Source organism: Phoca vitulina, unplaced genomic scaffold (genome assembly GCF_004348235.1).
Source record: "Phoca vitulina isolate PV1807 unplaced genomic scaffold, GSC_HSeal_1.0 scaffold13, whole genome shotgun sequence".
Taxonomy (NCBI): Eukaryota; Metazoa; Chordata; class Mammalia; order Carnivora; family Phocidae; genus Phoca; species Phoca vitulina.
This window is the reverse complement of record NW_022589716.1, coordinates 2737702-2755627: the sequence shown is the minus strand read 5'-3', so window position 1 is coordinate 2755627 and position 17926 is coordinate 2737702. Positions and strand designations below refer to the sequence as shown.

At 60.6% G+C, this 17926-nt stretch overlaps 2 protein-coding genes across 14 annotated transcripts in view; both read right to left on the bottom strand.

Moving 5' to 3' along the window:
* Positions 1-3038: 3038 nt before the first annotated feature.
* Positions 3039-14724, bottom strand: PIK3R2 (phosphoinositide-3-kinase regulatory subunit 2). 2 transcript variants are annotated; one of them, XM_032412442.1, is made up of 16 exons: positions 14612-14724; positions 12069-12812; positions 9250-9342; positions 8832-8882; positions 8618-8749; positions 8318-8528; positions 7716-7801; positions 7461-7569; positions 7274-7372; positions 6933-7113; positions 6712-6837; positions 5534-5676; positions 5133-5309; positions 3964-4035; positions 3615-3785; positions 3039-3246 (listed from the first exon to the last, which is right to left on the bottom strand). In XM_032412442.1, exons 2-16 carry the CDS (start codon positions 12388-12390, stop codon positions 3039-3041), a joined length of 2181 nt encoding a protein of 726 aa, XP_032268333.1. In that variant the 5' UTR covers positions 12391-12812; positions 14612-14724. The 2 variants fall into 2 exon arrangements, with proteins under 2 accessions (XP_032268333.1, XP_032268334.1); XM_032412443.1 differs by lacking the exon at positions 14612-14724 and adding an exon at positions 13222-13708.
* Positions 14725-15807: 1083 nt separating this feature from the next.
* MAST3 (microtubule associated serine/threonine kinase 3) overlaps positions 15808-17926 on the bottom strand; it is a 38797-nt gene continuing 36678 nt past the window's right edge. For 9 of the 12 annotated variants that reach the window (XM_032412435.1, XM_032412426.1, XM_032412428.1 and 6 more), the window contains one exon: positions 15808-17918. In XM_032412435.1, coding sequence (XP_032268326.1) covers positions 17386-17918 — 533 coding nt within the window. In that variant the 3' untranslated portion in view covers positions 15808-17385. The remainder of the gene's footprint in view (positions 17919-17926) is intronic. The other 3 variants (XM_032412433.1, XM_032412436.1, XR_004300421.1) reach the window with 2 other exon arrangements.

Genomic DNA, 17926 nt, shown 5'->3' with positions numbered 1-17926 from the left:
GCGCCCCGTCCTCGTCTCAGGCTCCCCAGCCCCGACGCTGCAGTCCCACCAAGCGTGGTCGCGTGGCACTGACTCAGGCGGCGCCACGGCTGAGCCACAAGCAGAAGCCAGCGCCGCTCCTGGCGCTTCTTGGCCCTCCCAGCCCTCGGGGGCGGGGGTGGGGGGTATAAAGAAAGCTGGCTCCTCCTTTCCAGCATCCAAAGCTGGAGGGGGGGGGGGTGGGCGGGGGGGGGGGCAAGCAGGCCCGCAGGGAACTCCCGCGGGAGGAGAGAAGCCCCGGGTTGGGGCAGTCATTACCTGAAGCCTATACTGTGTACAGGGGGTAGGCTGGGGGGGCTTGGGGGTGTGGGACCCAAACCTGCTGGAGTCACCTGGACCCGGTTTGCCTCTGGATCGTACTGGGCACCTCAGGCAATGGACCCTCAGCTTCCCCTTCTGTCAAATGGGGACGAGAGTGAAGTTTGGGGAATAAAGCCACAGGGAGGGCTCAGAGCCAGAGGGAGAGTTGCCCCAGGCTGGGGTGGGGGTGGGGGGCACCGCTGGAAAAGTGTTGGCCCAGGACAGTAACCAGGCAGAGAATAGCCCGCCCAAAGGCGTGCAGGCCGGGGTGGTGAGGGAGTAACCCAGATGTTCAGACTTTGCAGGGCCTCAAATGCCAGGCGTGACACAGGACCTGATCCCACGGGAGGAAACGCCCACACCTGGCCCAGATTGCAGCCGAGGCCCCAGCTCCCCGGCTCCTGGGTCTTCTTCCGGCATGGGGGAAGTCCCCACGGCTGGATGATCCTGCCAGCCTGTGCCTCTGAAGCCTTCGCAAAGCCCATTTCCTCTGTGACGCTTCTCTAAGACTAAGCAGCACAACTCTGCAGAGTTAGCCTGCTTGCCGGGCAGGACACAACAGTAAGAAATTGCCACAGTTTTTCCAGTGGTTACTAAGCACCTATTGGATGAATTCACAAAGGTAACCTCACTCATTTGATTGTCTGGCCCTCAAGAGACTTCCCCTTGTGGGTGGGGGAAGCAACTATTGATCCTACTTGGTCAGAGGAATCTGAGGATCAGAGGTGGGGGGTGACCTTCCCAAGGAGACACGGCTGGTGGTTGAGGGCTGGTGGTCGAGAGCAGACACCTGAGGACGCCATGTGAGGCCACGTGGGCTGTCATCTTCTGTCTGCAGGCTCAGCCGGCTGGGGTCATGGGATCTAGAAAGTGACCTTTATCCTGTGTCCCCCGTTGCAGTGGGTGAAGCCTGCAGGGGAGGCAGCATCTGGGCTGGGGTTACTCGTGGGGCACCTCCTGACCTGGGCACACAGCAGGGGCAGCACCTGGAAAGGCCCGCGGGCTCTGAGGCCAGGGGAGGCAGCTCCGTCCCTCTGAGAGCCCAGTGGGGGAGAAATGGATCAGAGGGCAGCTTTGTTCATTTACCCCCGGCTGCCGTGGGCATGCTGGGCCCTAACAGGTGCGGTATGGGGAGAGGAGAGGGCCAAGGCTTAGTCTTCTAAGGAGGGAAGGGCCGAGAGACGGGGACCCTGGGGAGAGGAAGGTGATGAATGGTCCAGGTCAAAGACACCATGAGGCCCCAAGTCGATGTCCCCTGGGACCTGGCGGCCTGCATGTCAGGGGCAGGTGTGGAGAGAGGGGGTCAGAGGAGAGTCAGCGGGGAGAGGCCGGCACTGAGGGCATTAAGGACATGGGGGCCCTCTCTGGGCGGCAGGGGAGGGGTCGTGCTATTGACCCCACCTGGTAATGATGAAGCTGCACATCAGAGGGGAGGAGACTTTCCCGAGAGCCTGGCTGGTGGCTCAGTGCTGGGACTCAAGCCTGAGGGGCCGGGGCGGGGGTGCAGCCTGGGCACTGGTGAGAAGCTGGGTTGGAGTCTGGGGTGCCTGGAGCAGGCCATGCTGTAGGGCTGAGCTCAGGGTTTGAGCCTCTCTGCCCTGGCACCTTGGGCAAGTCTCTCACCTTCTCCGGTCACAAGCAGCTAAACTGGGTGGTGGGGGGGTGGTGAGGGTTGTCGGCCTTCCTTGGCTCCCTGGAATTATAAACCCAGGGGCCAGATCTGTGTGACCCTGGGAATGCCGGGGTCCCCAGCACACCATGGCCTTGGAGAAGCCCCGCCATCAACAACAGAAGCATCCACATGTTCCAGGTTTTATATCCATATCAATATCAACGTACCATACAAAAGCTGCCCGCCAGCCTAGCTGGGCAGGCAGGAGGGGGGGTCCGCGGGTAGTGTAGAAAACCAGGGCTCTCGTCCCAAAAGAGGAGAGAAAAAAGGGCTTTACAGTCAAGAAAAAATACAATCAGAACTGAACATGATCGGGGAGAAGCCTTGAGCCTCCATCGAGTGGAAGTGCTGTGGGCAGTGGTGCGACCGGCACTGCGGGCAGCCCCCGCCTCTGGGAGGCCTGCCGCCGGGTGGGGCCGGCGCCCCCGTTTATTTTTAATTCTTTTCTTTTTTGGGGGTTACTTCTTGGCAGTGGCCCCTTTGTGGGGACAACCAAGGGGTGGTTTCACTTCACGGTTTGGAGGGGAAGTTGGGGTCTGTGGGGCGGGTCCCGCCCGGCCCAGAATATCCCGGCCGAGGTGGTTCTTAGAAGTGGCCAAGTAAAGTTCCTTCCTGCCGTGACCCCAGGTCTATGGCTTAAAAATCGGGGCACCCAGGCTGGGGCCGCACAGCCCAGGGGCCTCTGTAAACATGGCAGGTGCAGCCAGGTGGGTCTTCGGGGACCCTGGCGGGGGGGCGGCTCTGGTGGGCAGGGCACGGCGTTCGGGGTGGCCCGAGGGCGGTGCCCATGGGAGAGGGGCGTATGGGGCCGGGGAGGCAGGGCCCCCAACCCGGAGACACGGAGGGACAGAGAGAAGGACAGACGGACGGGGAGGGAAGGAGACAGAGTGACAGGGAGAGACGGAGAGAGGCTCAGACAGAGAGAAATGGAGAGAGAGACAGACAGACACACAGAAAACCCCAAAGACGGAGCCCTCCAGGCCGCGCAGGGGCGCCTCGGCTGGGCGAGGGCGCGGGCGCGCGGCCGTCAGCGGGCGGCGGGCGGGGGCCCGGGGCCGGGGGCGCGCACCGGGTGGGCGAGCGTGACGGCGAGCGCGTCGTTGTGCTGCACTAGCGAGGCGTGCTGGTAGTGCAGGACCAGCTCCTTCAGCGAGCCGTACAGGTTGTAGGGCTCCGCGAAGCCGAAGCCCGTGGCCGTGCGGTAGATGACGCAGTGCTTGGTGTCGCCGTCCACCCTGCGGGCGCAGGCACAGGGGCGACGGTCGGGGGGTTGGCGGCGGCTCCCGCAGGGGTTCTCCCCGCTCCTGCTCTCCCCTCCCGCCCCTCAGGTGACCTCCGCTCGGGACTCGCATCGCCCCACTTCCCGGACCCCGACCTGGTCCGGATGCCGGCACCTCCTGCCCGAACGCTGCCCTAGCTTCCTCCCTCGCCCCCCAACAAGCCCTCCTGCCGGCGGCAGCCGTGGCGGCGGCGGGGGGCGGGGCTCCTTCCTGGCCGTTCTTCCCAGAGTCCAGCCCACGGCAGGTGCTCCATGAGAGCGGTCAGGAGTGTGCAGACCCCCCCAGCCCCCCGCTAGCTCTGGGCGCCCCCACCAGGCACTCACACCACGGAGCAGGCATAGCAGCCCCGCTGGCTGCTCTCCCGGATGAGGAAGGTACCATCCCGCTTGCCACTCAGCATTTCCTCAGCCTGTGTCCGGTTGATCTTGCCCACATACCACGTGCGTTCCTCATGGTGGGGGAGGTCATCCTCATCCTCCATCAGCGCATACTGGCTGTGCGGGAAGCAGGGAGGGGACCCGGTCATTCACCCCCCCAAGCCTCTGAGGCTCCCCGGCCGCCTGGACGACGCTCCCTCCCTGGTGAACTCCTACTCATTCTGCAAAACCCACTGAAAACAGTCCCTCCTCTGGGATGCCGTCCCTGGCCCCCATCAGGTAGGTGTTCACTTACTCCTCAGTCTCATTTTTGATCCCCAACCACTCGTTGATTTTCTTCTGCCGGGCGCCCTTCTGGGTAAGCCACCTGGAGGAAGAGGAAAGGTGGGCTCGTTCCACTCTGCTGGTAGGGGAACAGAGGCTGTAGCACAGGCCGGCTAGCCCAGGGTGGGCCAGTGCGGCCTGGCCGGAGCCAAGGGGGGACGTCCGAGGGCCGGTTCTCGGTGCAATGCCGCCAGTTGCCACGAGGGGTCAGCCTTGGCTTGGTCAAGGAAAGCTTGAACCTGGGGGCCTTCCAGGGAACGCCCTACTTATTACTGTGTGTCTGTTAACTCTTATTGAACCCCCAGAATGCGCCATTCCAGCAAGGTCTTTATCACTACCAGAGGCTTAGGACTGAGGGCTGCACGGCAGTGTGCCTTCACACAGGGCAGCTGTCTGTCCTGTACCTCAGTTTCCCTCAGCTGTTAAGGGGCAACTTTATTTTATTTTTTATTTTATTATTTTTTTAAGATTTTATTTATTTATTTGACAGAGAGAGAGAGAGAGAGATCACAAGTAGGCAGACACGCAGGCAGGCAGAGGGAGAGGGAGAAGCAGGCTCCCCGCTGAGCAGGGAGCCCAATGCGGGGCTCGATCCTAGGACCCTGGCTGGGATCATGACCTGAGCCGAAGGCAGACTGCTCAACCGACTGAGCCACCCAGTCACCCCAAGGGGCAACTTTACAAAGAACTTTGAGAAGACAGAGTGAGCTCATGTGCACAGGGCACCCAGCACAGAGCCTGGTGCACGGCAGGGCCGTGGAGGCATCTAAGGCAGTGGTTCAGCGGGCAGAGGCGGGATTTGAGCCCAGGCTGGGGCTGCTGCGGCCCTAGCACGTGCGGGGTCATACAGCTGGCATTCACGGAGTGGATCCTGGTGGAGGCTCCCAATGACCCAGCCGCGTGGGAGCAGTGCTCCCATTTCACGGACAACTAGGAGGCGGGGGCCAACCCATAGGGAGCCCTGCCGAGGGGGCCAGGAGGGGCCTGATTGAGAGGGAGGGGGCTCGGGGACAGGTGAGGGGTCTCAGGGGCAAGGTGGGGCCACTTGGAGAAAACACTAGTGAGACACCGGCAGAGATCACCTCACCAGATGGCCCTGAACCGAGGGGCCCGCAGGTGAGCCCGGAGCCAGGCACTCACACGAGGTACTGGTCTCGGATCTTGCGCAGCTGCATGAGGTCTGGCTTGAGGCTGTTCATGCGCTTGTCGATCTCTCGGTTGTCTGAGGCCTGTGCCCGCAGCTCGTGCTCCAGCTTTGTGCGACTCTCATGGATCTCGGCGATGCGAGACTTGAGCCGCTCGGAGTTCAGCAGGATCCTGTGGGAGGAGCGGCTCTGAGGCCTCAGATGGCTCCCAGCCTCTAAGCCTTTGCACATGCTGATTTCCCTGATTTCTTTTTAGTGAACTCTTATTCATCCATCAAAGCCCATTTCAAATGACCCCCCCTCCTGGAACTCAGGATGCCCCATGTTTCCTTTCTTTCCCCACTTGCACTGCACCAGATCAGGGTGGGGCAGGGCAGGGCAGAGGAGCTGACTCACCTCTGCATCTCTTTCTCATTGCCCTCACGTCGGAAGCGCTCCAGATATTCCTTGCTACACTTCTCTTGCGTCTGGCCCTGCTCTTCAAAGATCTTGATGGTCTCATTGAAGGCCTCAATTGCTGTGCGCTTCATCTGCAGTTCCTGCGGGAAGGGGGTGAATCTTAGTTTCTGCCAAGACTCCTTACAAGTCCCTCATGAGGGATGAAGGCAGATCCCAACTCTGATATGGAGACTTTGCTCAAGCTGTTCCCTCTATCAGGTGCATTATTCCTCTAGCTCCTACTGTACTGAACAAACTCCTATTCAGCCTTCAGAACCCCATTCCCCAAACCCAGTCTTCCTTTAGATCCTCTTTTGGGTACCTTACCAACAACTGGATCTGTTAGCACTGCTGGGAATTAAAGACAAATCTAGTTCCGACATACAGTTCGTGGGGTTCCCTCTCAGGGTAGATGCTTCGCGGAGTACTTTCTATACATCATCTTGTAGAACCTGCCAATAGCCTCCTACAAAGTCAGAACTATTAATGGGGAAACCGAGACTCGGGGACCCTACGTCACTTCCAAATTCTGATGTTCATAACCAATCCCAGACAGGCATCTTGTCTACTCAGAGCCTCCGTTGATCCATCAGGTAAAATGGAGACAAGAAAGAAATTTCTTGGGGATAACAGGGGGGATGGAGGTATTCTCTGCCTGAGATGGGATGTTTGGTCTGAATAAGCTACATCCCGACTTACGAAAGTAATTTATTAACAGAGTCCTCGTGTGATAAAGCCGTCCTCCCCCTTCCCTGTTTTAAAAGACGCTGCCCTTTCCCATGACCTCCTGACTTTTTGTCTCTATCAACTCTTGTCAGGTTATTAGCTAGCACTTTGAGTAACATCCAGGTTCAAGAGCAGGGAGAAACAGACCATGGCCCCAGTTTACAGTTCCACATGGGGAAAGTGAGGCCCAGGGAGCCGCAGGGGCTCAAGGAGACACCTCCTAGGTCCCGACTCAGCTGCTCCCAGGGGGCTGGCTGGTGCTTTCTCACCAGTTCTTTCTTTCTTTCTTTTTTTTTTTTTAAACACTGATTTGTTTTTAGGGCAGCCCAGGCGCTACATGGCTGCTCTGTGACCCGGAAGCAGACGTGTGTCCCCAGGGCCTCGCCCCTGCCCCTCCGCGCCTGTGGTACCTGGGAGGAGCGGGTGTACTCTTCATAGAGCTGGTCATACTCGCGGCTCTTATCCTGGTACTGCTGGTGGTAGACTTTGAGCTGGGCACCCACCGCCTCCACACTGTCCTCCTTGACGATCTGGTCCTGGGGACACCCGGTGTGATCAGAGAAGCTGCCCGGGACACTTAGGCCCGAGGCTGGCGCCGCCCTCCCTGGCTGCCACCCCCCGGGCCACAGACCTGCTGGTACTTGGACACGGGGTAGAGGAGCCGGGTGTCCAGCTTGGCATTGTACTGGGCCAGCGACTCATGGCGGTAGTGGGTGATGAGGTCCACAACGGAGCAGAAGGTGAGTGGCTCTGAGAAGCCATAGTGCCCATCGCGGTGGAAGACCTTAATCAGCTTGTTGTTCCCGCCTTTCCTGGGGGGCGGGTGGGGGGGGTCAGCAGCCGGGGGACCCCCAGTCATCCTGGCTGACACTGCACATTTCCCACTCCCCATGCCACCCCCGGTCCTTCTGACCTGGTGGCCTCCCTCCCAGCTCTCACACCCAGTCACCCCCTGAAGGGACAGGCCCCCACCTGAGGGTCAGTGTGTACTCCCCCTGGATCTTGCTAGACGCATCTCGGACCAGAAAGGTGCCATCAGGCGTGTCCCGGAGCTTCTCGTTCACCTCCTCTCTGTGGGGACACCCAGGATTGGGATGCCCACCCAGAGACCCTGCCCTTCAGGCCCTGCCCGCCACGTGGCCCCATCCCACAACCCTACCTGGAGATGTCACCCCAGTACCACTCAGCGTCCTGCAGGGAGGGCGGGCTCCCCCCATTGGCCAGGCCTGCAGGGGCAGGCTTTGCCTTGGGAGGTTTAGGTGGCAGCGCTGGGGGACAGGAAAACAAATGCATATTGAGTACCGACTGTATACTGTGGCTGGCTCCCACTGCAACAGAGCCTGTGGATACCGGCAGGGCCCCAAGTCAGCATTCAGGGCTCCCGACAATAAGAGATAATACGGGGGGGGGTCACCTGGGGGTGCGACCTCCTGCTCCTCCAGATGTTCCTGAAGCAACTTCTCCACCAGCAGCACCGGGAAGTCAGGGCTGGACTCAGTCCTGGGGGGAAGGGGAGTGTAGTGTGTGGGGCCTGACGTGCACCCGGTCCTGCACTGTGTGTGCACGCCTGGGGCAGATGTGCGGGAAAGCACGGGTAGGGAAGAAGGGCAGACGACAGGCAGGTGTAGGAGGCCAACTCCTGTTTATGTACATGCAGCGAGCACTCAGTAAATGTTCATACAACGAACGCATAGAGGCCAGCACCTGGGGTGTGTGTGGGGGGGTGGGGTGGGGAGAAGTGAAGGTACGCGTACCCCCCACGTGCCTTCTCTCTGGTCTAGGTCTCATCCCTCCGTCTCAGGCCTGCTGGGGTCTTCCTGGAGCCCAGGCCCCAGCCTTGCTATCCTATCAGTCCTGCTATCACAACAGCTCTGGCCTCTTACCCCCAGGGCCCTGTTCATACTCCTTTAAGTGGGTCTGGACTCCCGCCCGGGGCCAAGGCTCCCGGCCCTGCCTCCATTTAAAGCCCCGCCCCTCGCTCGGCGGGCCGGGGCCCCGCCCCCTCCGGCCGCTCACCCGTCGGGCGCGCCCCCTGGCGGCGGCGAGGGAGGCGGCGCGCGCAGCAGCAGCGGCCCGAAGGTGGCGCCCAGGGCTCGCACGGCGGTGCCCGGGGCGGGAGCGCGCCGGGCCACCCGGCCCAGGTGCTGGAGCAGGAAGCGCAGCGTGAGCGCGCGGTGCAGCGGCAGCGTCGGGGGCTCCAGCGCCGGCCCCACCGGCCCCGCGGGCTCTGCGGACAGACGGCCAGGGCAGGGTGAGCCGGGGCCGGCGCCCGTCCGCCCCGGCCCCCTCCCCACCCGGGCTTCCCGCGAGGCTCACCCCGCAGGGCCTGGCGCGCCTCGGCCGCGGCCTCGGGAGTCACAAGGGGCGCGGGCAGTGCCAGCAGGAAGCCCTTGACGCCGTCTGTCAGGGCTGCGGTGTCCCACTGCTCCACGTCGCTCAGGGACCAGTCTGCGGGTGCAGGGGGACATGTCGGTCGGGATGTCCAGGCCGGCTGTCCCTCCAACCCCTGCCCATCGAAGCTTCCCCTCACCTGTGCGCAGGGCGGGCAGCTCAGGCCTGTAGAGGGATTCGCTGTCTAGCCCTGGGGAGAAAGGGGAAGGGGTGGTTCAGCTCTACCCCAGGTGGCAAGCCCAGCCCTCAAATGCTTCCTGGAGCCCTTGTGGGGCCTGGGATGGCTACTCAACCTCCCAGAGATAATTGGGGCCGGGAGGGGTAAGGGAGAGAGATGGTGCCAGAGGGCACAGTACATGCAATGGCGGGTCTGGTGACCATATTCCCATCCACATCCTAGGAGTCACTACTGCCCCAACTCAACACAGAGGCCCAGAGCATCCAAGCTCAGCTTCTTTCCATGCAGAGTGAGTCTGGCAGCCCCATGAGGTGATGAGTTGCCCATCACCAGAGGTAAGCAAGCAGCATACTGGGGTTGTAGGCAGGCTGAGGCTCACCTGTCCGCTCAATGGCCTCCACCAGCTTCACCAGGATGGGGGGAGCCACATCAGGTGGGGAGAACTGCTCTGGCAGGTCAGGGAGTATGAGGCCTGGCAGAAGGGGAGAGCATGTTGGTGGGGTTCCCTGGAAGGACCCCAGCCCCTTTCTTTGCCCGTTGGACCTCAGCTTGGGCAGCTCCAGGTAGGGTCTGGTCTAGGCAAGTGCCTGGCATCTGTACCACCATCCTAGGGAAGCCAAAACCTGGCTGGAGGGGCTGGGAGGGCCGAGTTAGTGGTAAACAATTTTCTGGGTTAAAATATCCGTTTACGCAACTTCAGAGACCAGGTATAGTGGGTTGATTAATGTCCCTCAAAATGATACGTCCACATCTTAATCCCTGATACCTGTGAATATGACCTTACTATGCAGATATAATTAAAGTAAGAATTCTGAGACAAGATCTGAGATTTAGGGCTCGCAATGCAATGACTGGTGTCTTTATAAGAAGAGAAGGTCATGTGAGGACAGAGGCAGAGATTGGGGTGATGCGGCTGCAAGCCGAGGAACATCTGGAGGTACTAGAAGCTGGAAGAAGCAAAGAACCATCCACTCCAAGAACCTCCAGAGGGAGCACGGCCCCGCCGACACCTTGATTTTGGACTTCGGGCCTCCAGAACAGCAGGCAAGTACACTGTTGCTTGAAGCCACCGAGCTTGTGGGAGTTCAGGAGAGCAGGTTTAGGGTGCTGCCATTGCTTGCTGTGCAACCTGGGGCCCAGGACCCACCATCTCTGCGCCTCTGTCTCCTCAGGTAAGAAACTGGCTCACGGTGTCCTCTCTCCCTCCTTAGGGCGAACAACAAAGCGGTTGAAAAGAATAAAAGGACAAAATCCCTCTGCGGGTTAGAACACCTCATTCCAAGGACCTTCCTCCATTCTCTAAGTCACCTTGTTTTAAAAAAAAGTATTACCCCCCCGTTTTAAAAATGCCGAAACCCCTCCCAGCGGGTTCCAGGGGCCTTCCTGGCCCTGCGTTTCTCGCTCCACCGGGCCCTTTGTGTGCAGGCTCCGGCTGTCGGCAGGGACGCCCTGGCATACAGCAGGGGCAAGCCCAGGCCTGCAGGGCCTCCCTGAGTGATGGGCCAGGTGGTGCCTCAAGCTGGAGAAAGGCCCAGTTAAGTCAAAAACGCTGAAGGAAAAAAAAGAGAGAGAGAACAAGGGGAGAGGAGGTGGGTGATGGGGGGGAGGGGACAGTTCCGAAATCTGCCTGTGACGAGTTTGCAAAACGGGGAGGGAAAACTCATCAGAACATGTGTCACCCCCATTTTATGGATCGGGAACTGAGGCTGAGAGAGAGAGCAACCTCCCTCTGGGGGGCCCAGGTGACATGGACGTTCTGCTCTCGGCTCCCGGTGTAGGGTCGAATGGAGGAAACACAGGCGGCCACAGCATGTTGCTGGGTGGTCCTAGGACCCCAGAGGGGCAGGGCCTGAACGTGCAAAGGACCAAGCCTTCTAGTTGCCAGATGAGGAAACTGAGGCCGGGGCAGGGCTGGCCCCAGCCGCTGTCACACAGCCCTGGAGGATTTGGAGGGCGGGGCTGGGCAGCCACCCAGAGTGGGCATGTGTGTAGAGGCTGGATCGGGGCCAGGCAGAGGAGGGAGGCGGCTGTTACCAGGGGGAGAGGCAGATTTTGGCTGGGAGCCCGGATGGGGCCGCCTCCTGCTCCTCCAGGCTGAGGCGGGACTTAGGCCCCGGCCCTGGAGGCGCCAGATGCTGCAAACCCTCGCCTCGGTGCTTCCCATCTGGCCCCATGCTGTGGGGCTCTGGCGTGACCCTCTTGGGGCACCAGCGTCCCTCTAGCCCCAAACCAGGCAGGCCAAAGGTTGGGGCCATGGCGCTTCCCAGGGCCTTGGCCTTCAGTGGGGAATGGACCCCGAGTGAGTGGTTTGACCCCTTTGCACCTCGGTCTCCCCATCTGTACCCGGGGCCTCCCTGGGTTGCTGTGAAGGTTGGAGCAGACTACCAGGCACTCGGCACTTAGCCTCCTTCCCACAAGCTGAGCCTCAGTTTCCCTGGCTGGAACCCATGCGCTCTGCCCAGCATACAGCAATTTCCACATACACTCAGTGCCCTCAATTCTTCACTCCTAGCACATCCCTTGGAAGTGTAGATGGCCAAGGGTCTTTGGGGAGGGATGTGGGGTCCTCATACCCCAGTGTGCTGCATGGCCTCGAGGGATCATCCCATCCTCTTTTGGCTTTGTGGCTCCCTTCATTTTGGTTACCTGGTTAGGTAACAAAGGGGGTTTCTCAAGGGACCCTATCTGCAAAACTGAGGGATGAAGCTAAATTGAACCTCTGAATCCTACTGAACACTCCCCGCTGTCCTCAAAATCAATCCCACAGAATCTCTGAGGCACAGCCCCCATTGCCCTTCCCTTCCCACTCAACTCCACTGGCTGTTCCCCAAACCTGCCATTACAGTCCTACCTCGCAGCCTCTGTCTTTGCTGTGCGTGCTGCCTGGAGCCCTTCACCCCCAGCTCTCCCCATGTGAGGCTCCTTCCTCACAGCATTTTTCATTACCTAATCACATTCTTGTCACTTCTTGAACCAGGAGCCCCACAAGGGCAGGGGCCAGGCCTATGTCCGCCACTGTGTTCCCAGTGCCATGATTTGAGCCCAGCCCTTGACAGCAGCGCAGTCAACACTTATCGACTGACCAAATGTGCTTATTTCTCCTCCCCTGGAAGACGTGCCATTGCCTCACTAGAAAGAAGAGGAAACTGAGGGTCTGAGGGGACCCCGTCCCTGCCAGGGTCCCTGCCTGCCGCTCACCTGGCTCAGGGGGCCCATCCCGGGGCCTGGCGGGCAGTGGGCGGGGGCCACGTGGACGAGGGCCAGGCCGGGCCAGGGCTACAGGACCCAGGAACTCGACGTAGGTGCCGGGGAAGTCACCTCGTTGCCGCGTGCGCTCATTGAGGCCAGGCATCCAGCCCACACTCTGTGGGCAGCGCTCGTTGCCCTCAGCCACGCCCAGCACCTGCAGGGCTGCCCGGCTCACCACCAGCACGTCGCCCGGCAGCAGCTCCAGGTCCTCCGGCCGCTCCCGGCGGAATGGGTACAGTGCGCGGTACTGGAAGCCCTCAGCACCGGCCATGGCTGGGCAGGGTGGGGTCTGGACGGTCAAGCTGCTGCTCGGGGCCCCAGTGGCCCCATCAGCTGGGGCGAGGGCCGGGAGGATCGGCTGAGTCGGCTTGGGGCACCGAGACCACTATTTCTACTGAGAAGTTACAGGTGACCACGGGGGTCACTCATGCCTTGCTTCCCACCATCATTCCATGACCCTGACATGGGTCATTCATTGCTCGGTCCACCATTCGTCAACTGGTGGGAGGGGGTCGGCAGCGTGGTCTCAGCTCACTCAGCCGCTGCGTCCCCCCTCACTCCGTAGGGCAGGGCCAGGCTGCTCACTCCCTCACATGGGGGGCCATCGGCGCCCGAGGCTGGCGGCTCTTCCGGCTGCGCCAGACGAGGGGGCCGAGGGCACAGGCTGTCACCATGCTTGGCCAGGACGCCGACCTAGGGGGAGATGGGCAGGGTGGCATCAGCCAGGTTGGTCTCCTCCCACCCCCACCCCAGAGATGGGCCCAAATATGGGGTCAGAATCCCCTGACTCACTAGGTAACCTTGGGCCAGTCCTAGCCCCTCTCTAGGTTGTTTCCCCAGCTGTAAAATGGGTGTAACAACAGCCCTCCCTTGGGGTCACTGGGAGCAGAGCTTCCAAGAACCTGCCCCAGGCATAACGCATGCTCAGTAAATAAGCTCTTCATTGCCCCTTCATTAGAGATGGAGAAACTGAGGCTCAGGGAGGTCTTTGTTGGACCACTCAGTGGGCCAGGAAGCCAGGACTCATAAACCGAGATCCACCCAACCTCAAGGCCCAGAATGGATTGCAGGAGGTAGCAGCCACATGGCTAGATAGTTATACCCAGAGTGGGTGGAGTGTGATGGGGAATGCTCAGGGTACTGTGGGAGCCCGGAGGAGGGGCCGGGCCAGCTGAGCACAGAAGGAGGCAGTCAGGAAGCAAAGAGGTAGGAAAGCAGGTCCAGGCAGAGGCCCCAGCACAGGCAAAGGACTAAGAAGTGAGTCCAAGGTCTCTGCAGGGGAGAAATGAAGTGGGGGGACGGTGTTCCGGCTTGGCTAAATGAGGGGCCTAGAACAGGATCTCAAAACACGTGGGGAGGTCATGGGAGACCAAGGGGACCTTGGCCCCAAGGCAGACATGGAGCCAGGACAGCGTGAATGGGAGATGGGCATCACAGCTGCCAAGGGGGGAGGCTGCTGGATGCAGGGCAATGCTCAAGCCCCAGGAGCCCCAAGTCTTGGGGAAACAGCCCACCACAGACAGCCTTCCCAGTGTCAGCCCTGCAGGTGCAGTTCTCCTGAGACTGGGTGGTGGGGGAGGGCGTGCTTTTCTAGAGGGCGGGTCTTCACAGAGGACAGGAGACAGCACTGGCTAGAGGAAATAGTGCGTGCAAAGGCTTGACAGCGGGAAGTTGCTTGCCAAGAGTTCAGGGTGGCTCTATGAAAGCCACCAAGCCACCACGCTGGTCCTCGAGTACCAGTTAGAGAGTGGGCTTTATCCCCCTGACCACGAGAGCCCCAGAAGGTGTCGGAGCAGGGAGCAGAGGCTCCACATTCCGGGGCGCCCAAACTTACCCGCTTCCTGGCCTCCCGTACTCCCATTCTACAGGTGGGGAAACTGAGGCCCAGTGAGGGGACATCCAGGAAACCACCTGGATCCGCTTGCCTGCCCGCCTCCGCGCTCCAGCATGCACAGGTTTGCACACGCCCCGGTGTGTGCGCCCGGGGAACCAGCGCTCCCCGAATCCAAAAGGCGGGGTGGAGGGGCCAGGCCTGGCCAGGGGCTGGCCGGCTGGACGCAGGGCCCGCGCGCGCTCACGCGTGTTCAGACGCGCACTCGGGCCTGCGTGGACCCGGCAGCCTAGCTCCGGAAGTGGAGTCGACCCCCGACCCTCCTGCATCCCACTATGTCCCACACAATGCCTGGGTGCCCCTCATTACTGCTCGACGCTCCACTCCAGGCAGGGCCTCCTTCCATTCGAGGCCGCAGCCCCAGCCCCTTATCTCGGCCTAGGGGTACCCCGTTCCTGTCCCACGGTCCCGGGCAGGCAGCACTGCTGCTAGGTCCAGCCCGAGGCCTCCCTCCCGTTCCCTGGGGCCCCCAGTTCCCGCGGGGCGCGATGCAGCTCGGCGCTCGCGTTCTGACTTCCACCTCGGCCCCACACTCCACTTAGGAGCCCCGCATTTGAGCGCACCCCAGCCCGGCCTGCCACGCCGGCCGGCCTGGACTTACCTGGTCGCGGCCGCCACCGCCGCCGAGGCCGCCGTCACACCGAGCCGAGCCCGACCCGTGGCTCCACCGCGGCCGCCGTCGCCGCAGCCGCGGGATCCCCGCCTCCGCCACCGCCGCCGCGGTTCCGAACAGCCGGGCCCGCCCCCGGCGGAAATGGCCGAGCGCATTCGGGCCGGGCTGGTGCAGCTAGGTGGAGGCGGAGCCTCGAGACGTCCGAGTATTTCCGGAAAGAACCGAACATACTCCCGCGGGACTGGCGGGTAGAAGATGCCCCGAGATCGCCGATCATTTCCGGAGACAGCCGAGTGCAATCGGTCAGCTAAGCCTTTCCCTAAGCTCGGCTGGGCTTTGAGATGCCCGAGCGATTCCGGAAGTCGCCGAGTGCCTTCCAGCTGGACTGATAGAACAGAGGCTGAGCCTCCGGACTGCGGAGAGTTTTGGAAAGAACCGAGTATGCTTGGACCCAGATAGAGGCCCTGGAAGTTTAGACCCAGAGGCTGACCACTAACTTCCCGAAATTGCCAAGAATGGATGACTCCAAAGGGCGAGTGAGGCGGCCCCGAGCTCAGGGGAAGAGGAGAGACGTTGGGGTGGGAAAGGAGCTCGCCACAGAAAGCTGAGCTTTTCGGGAGAGCGGAACAGGCCGGGGTTGAAAGCGTTTCCATGGCAGCCTAGAGCGTCCGGAAACAGCTGAACGAACTGCAGCCCTGCGAGCGCGAGAGCACGCCCAAGGGCCAAGATGCGGACGATTGTTTCCGGAAATAGCCGAAGACACTCGGAAACGGGGGGCGTGGTCAAAGGTTTCTGGTGCTACCAAGAGCTCAGGAAGTAACCCGAAGCACTCGAGCTGGGCTGGGTTGGGGGATTGGGGCGGGGGTGGGGTGGTATGGGGCACAGTCCAAACAAAAACCTGTATAGAAAGGACACAAAGATGGTTTATTTATTTTATTAACACAGCTTAGGGCCCCAGATCGGTGTCTGGATGAAGATTTTAAGGGCAGAGCCTATGATGGGTACTCAGGGAGAGGGCAGCAGGAGGCCAGGGGCCTGAGAAGGCATCAGGGAGATAATCCCATTGGTGAACTCCTATGCAGCCTTCAAAACCCCTTCAAATGAAGCCAGTTTTCACCCTGTCCCCACCGCACTCTTCCCTTACCCCCTTCTTTGCCCCTCACAAATCCAGACATTGGACCTCCTCTTTGTAAATGTGGGCTTTTATTCACGGTCAGCTCCAGGGTGGAAAGAGGGAGCAAGTCATGCACAGCCTTGGTCTAGCTCCAACACCAGCCAGTGCTGGGTGGGGGTCTCTGGGAGGGATGCAGAGTGGGCTGCAGTGCCTGGAAAGTGCCCTCACCATGTGGGGCACAGTGATCTTGCCAGGCACCTCCAAACAGGAAATAGAGGTTCTGTCTGACATGCCTAGTGGGTCACATAGCATCCTAGGGAAGAGAGCTGGAGATGGAGTCCGCTGTATCCGGCACCAGACTCTCCTCCATTCAAGCTCCCTTGTTGACAAGGCCCACCAAAGGGCCTGGCTGCATGATTTTTACCAGGTGATTGTGGGACAAGTCTCCACCCCTCACCAGGCCTCAGTTACTTGTCTGTAAAATGGGGATGACGACACCACCTGCAGCCTTCTCAAGGCTGGCTGAGGGAGAAGCCACAAGTAAAAGCGTTTGGCATAGAGTAGATGCTTAATAAATAGTCATTGGGATTAGTTTTTGTAAACACAAGGAAACTGAGGCACAGAGCGGGAAAGCCATTTTCCCAGAGCCACACAGGGAAGCCAAGATTCAAACTTGGGCCCCATTGCCCCCCAGTTGGGTTTTCTCACTTGAATTTCATTCTAGGAAGGCTGTGACACATTGAGGGACACCCCATGGGGTGTTTCAGACACATCATGGTCAAGGGCTCACCCTGGTGGGCATTAAGCACATGAAATCTTGTGCAGGGCGGACATTCTTTTCCTGCCCTGGTAGTACCCTTGGAGTCCTGAGTCTCCCTCCCAGGGCATCAGTGTCACCCTGTGGGATGGGTGACCCCTCTGCCTAGATCTGGTGAACTCCTACTCATCCATGAAAGTCCCAGTTCCCACACCCCCTCCTCCAAGCTGAAGCCTTCAGGACTAGAAGTAAACTCTAGCAAGACTGGCCTAGGGATGGAGGCTATGATAGTGAGAAGTAGCTTTCAGAATCCAGTCCATCATCGAGATTGCTTGTTTTGTGGGAGAGGGGAATCATTTGTAGACTCTCCAAGTCATATCCAAACTGGGCCCGGACAGGTAAGCTTGCCTGTATCCCCTCAAATCAGTGGGTGTTGGGCCAGGATGGGATCAAGTAACACACAAAAAAACTAAAAAATACAGAAAACCTAGAAAACATGAACATACATGACTTGTCCAAGTGCTTCCTTCTCAGCCCAGGGGGCAGCGTCTGCAAATGGGGTCCCAGGTGCAAGGGGCCGGACCCGGGCAGCCGCCTTCACAGTGGCGGCTCAGTCTACCTATCGCTTATAAAAAGTAATAAATTAGTTGCAGGGATTTGCTGCTATTTACAATGCCACCCTTGTCCCCCATTCCTGCCCCTACGGCCCCTGATCTGTACCAGAACAGAGGGAGGTGCCGTCTCCGCCTTCCAGTAAGGACCGAGATGGCTTCTCGCCTTCCAGGTGTCATAGTCTGGTGGCTCAGTCTCCATCCAGAAGTCACTTTACGGAAAAAACATTGCACAAAAAAAGCCCAACTTCTAGGCCAGGGAGAGGCCAGGTGGGAGGGATCAGTCCTTCCCGGCAGGTCCAAGGGCTCCCAGCACAGCCTCTGCGCCCTCCACGGCAATCTGCGGTACGGAGGTGAGCGGCCCGGTGGCCTCCTCGGGCGGCTCATCAAAGCTCACCTCCTGCACAGCCTCCTGCTTCTTGAAGGAGTCTCGGCGCTCGGACAGGTGTAGCCGCCGCATGACCACCAGCTCCGAGTCTGGCCCACGGCCGCGGCGTCCCAGCTCCCCATCCAGCCGTTCACCCGAACCCAGCTTGTCAGCTGACTGGCCCCGGCGCAACCGCGGAGACCGGGCGGGCGCGGGCGGGTGTCCGGGGAGGGGTGAGGGTGAGCGGGGTGGGGGCACAGGCACGGGTGGGCAGGCCAGTGGGGAGGGCGGGATACTGCTGGTAGACTTGCGGCGACCGGTCTTGGGGCGGGGTGGCCCGAGCTTGGCGGCCAGGCCATGCAGGGAGCTAGGGCGGGTGTGGCCAGCGGCGGCGGGAGAGGCAGGGCTGCTGGAGCTCGGGGAGGCACTGGGAGGGGATGCCGTGTCTGTGGAG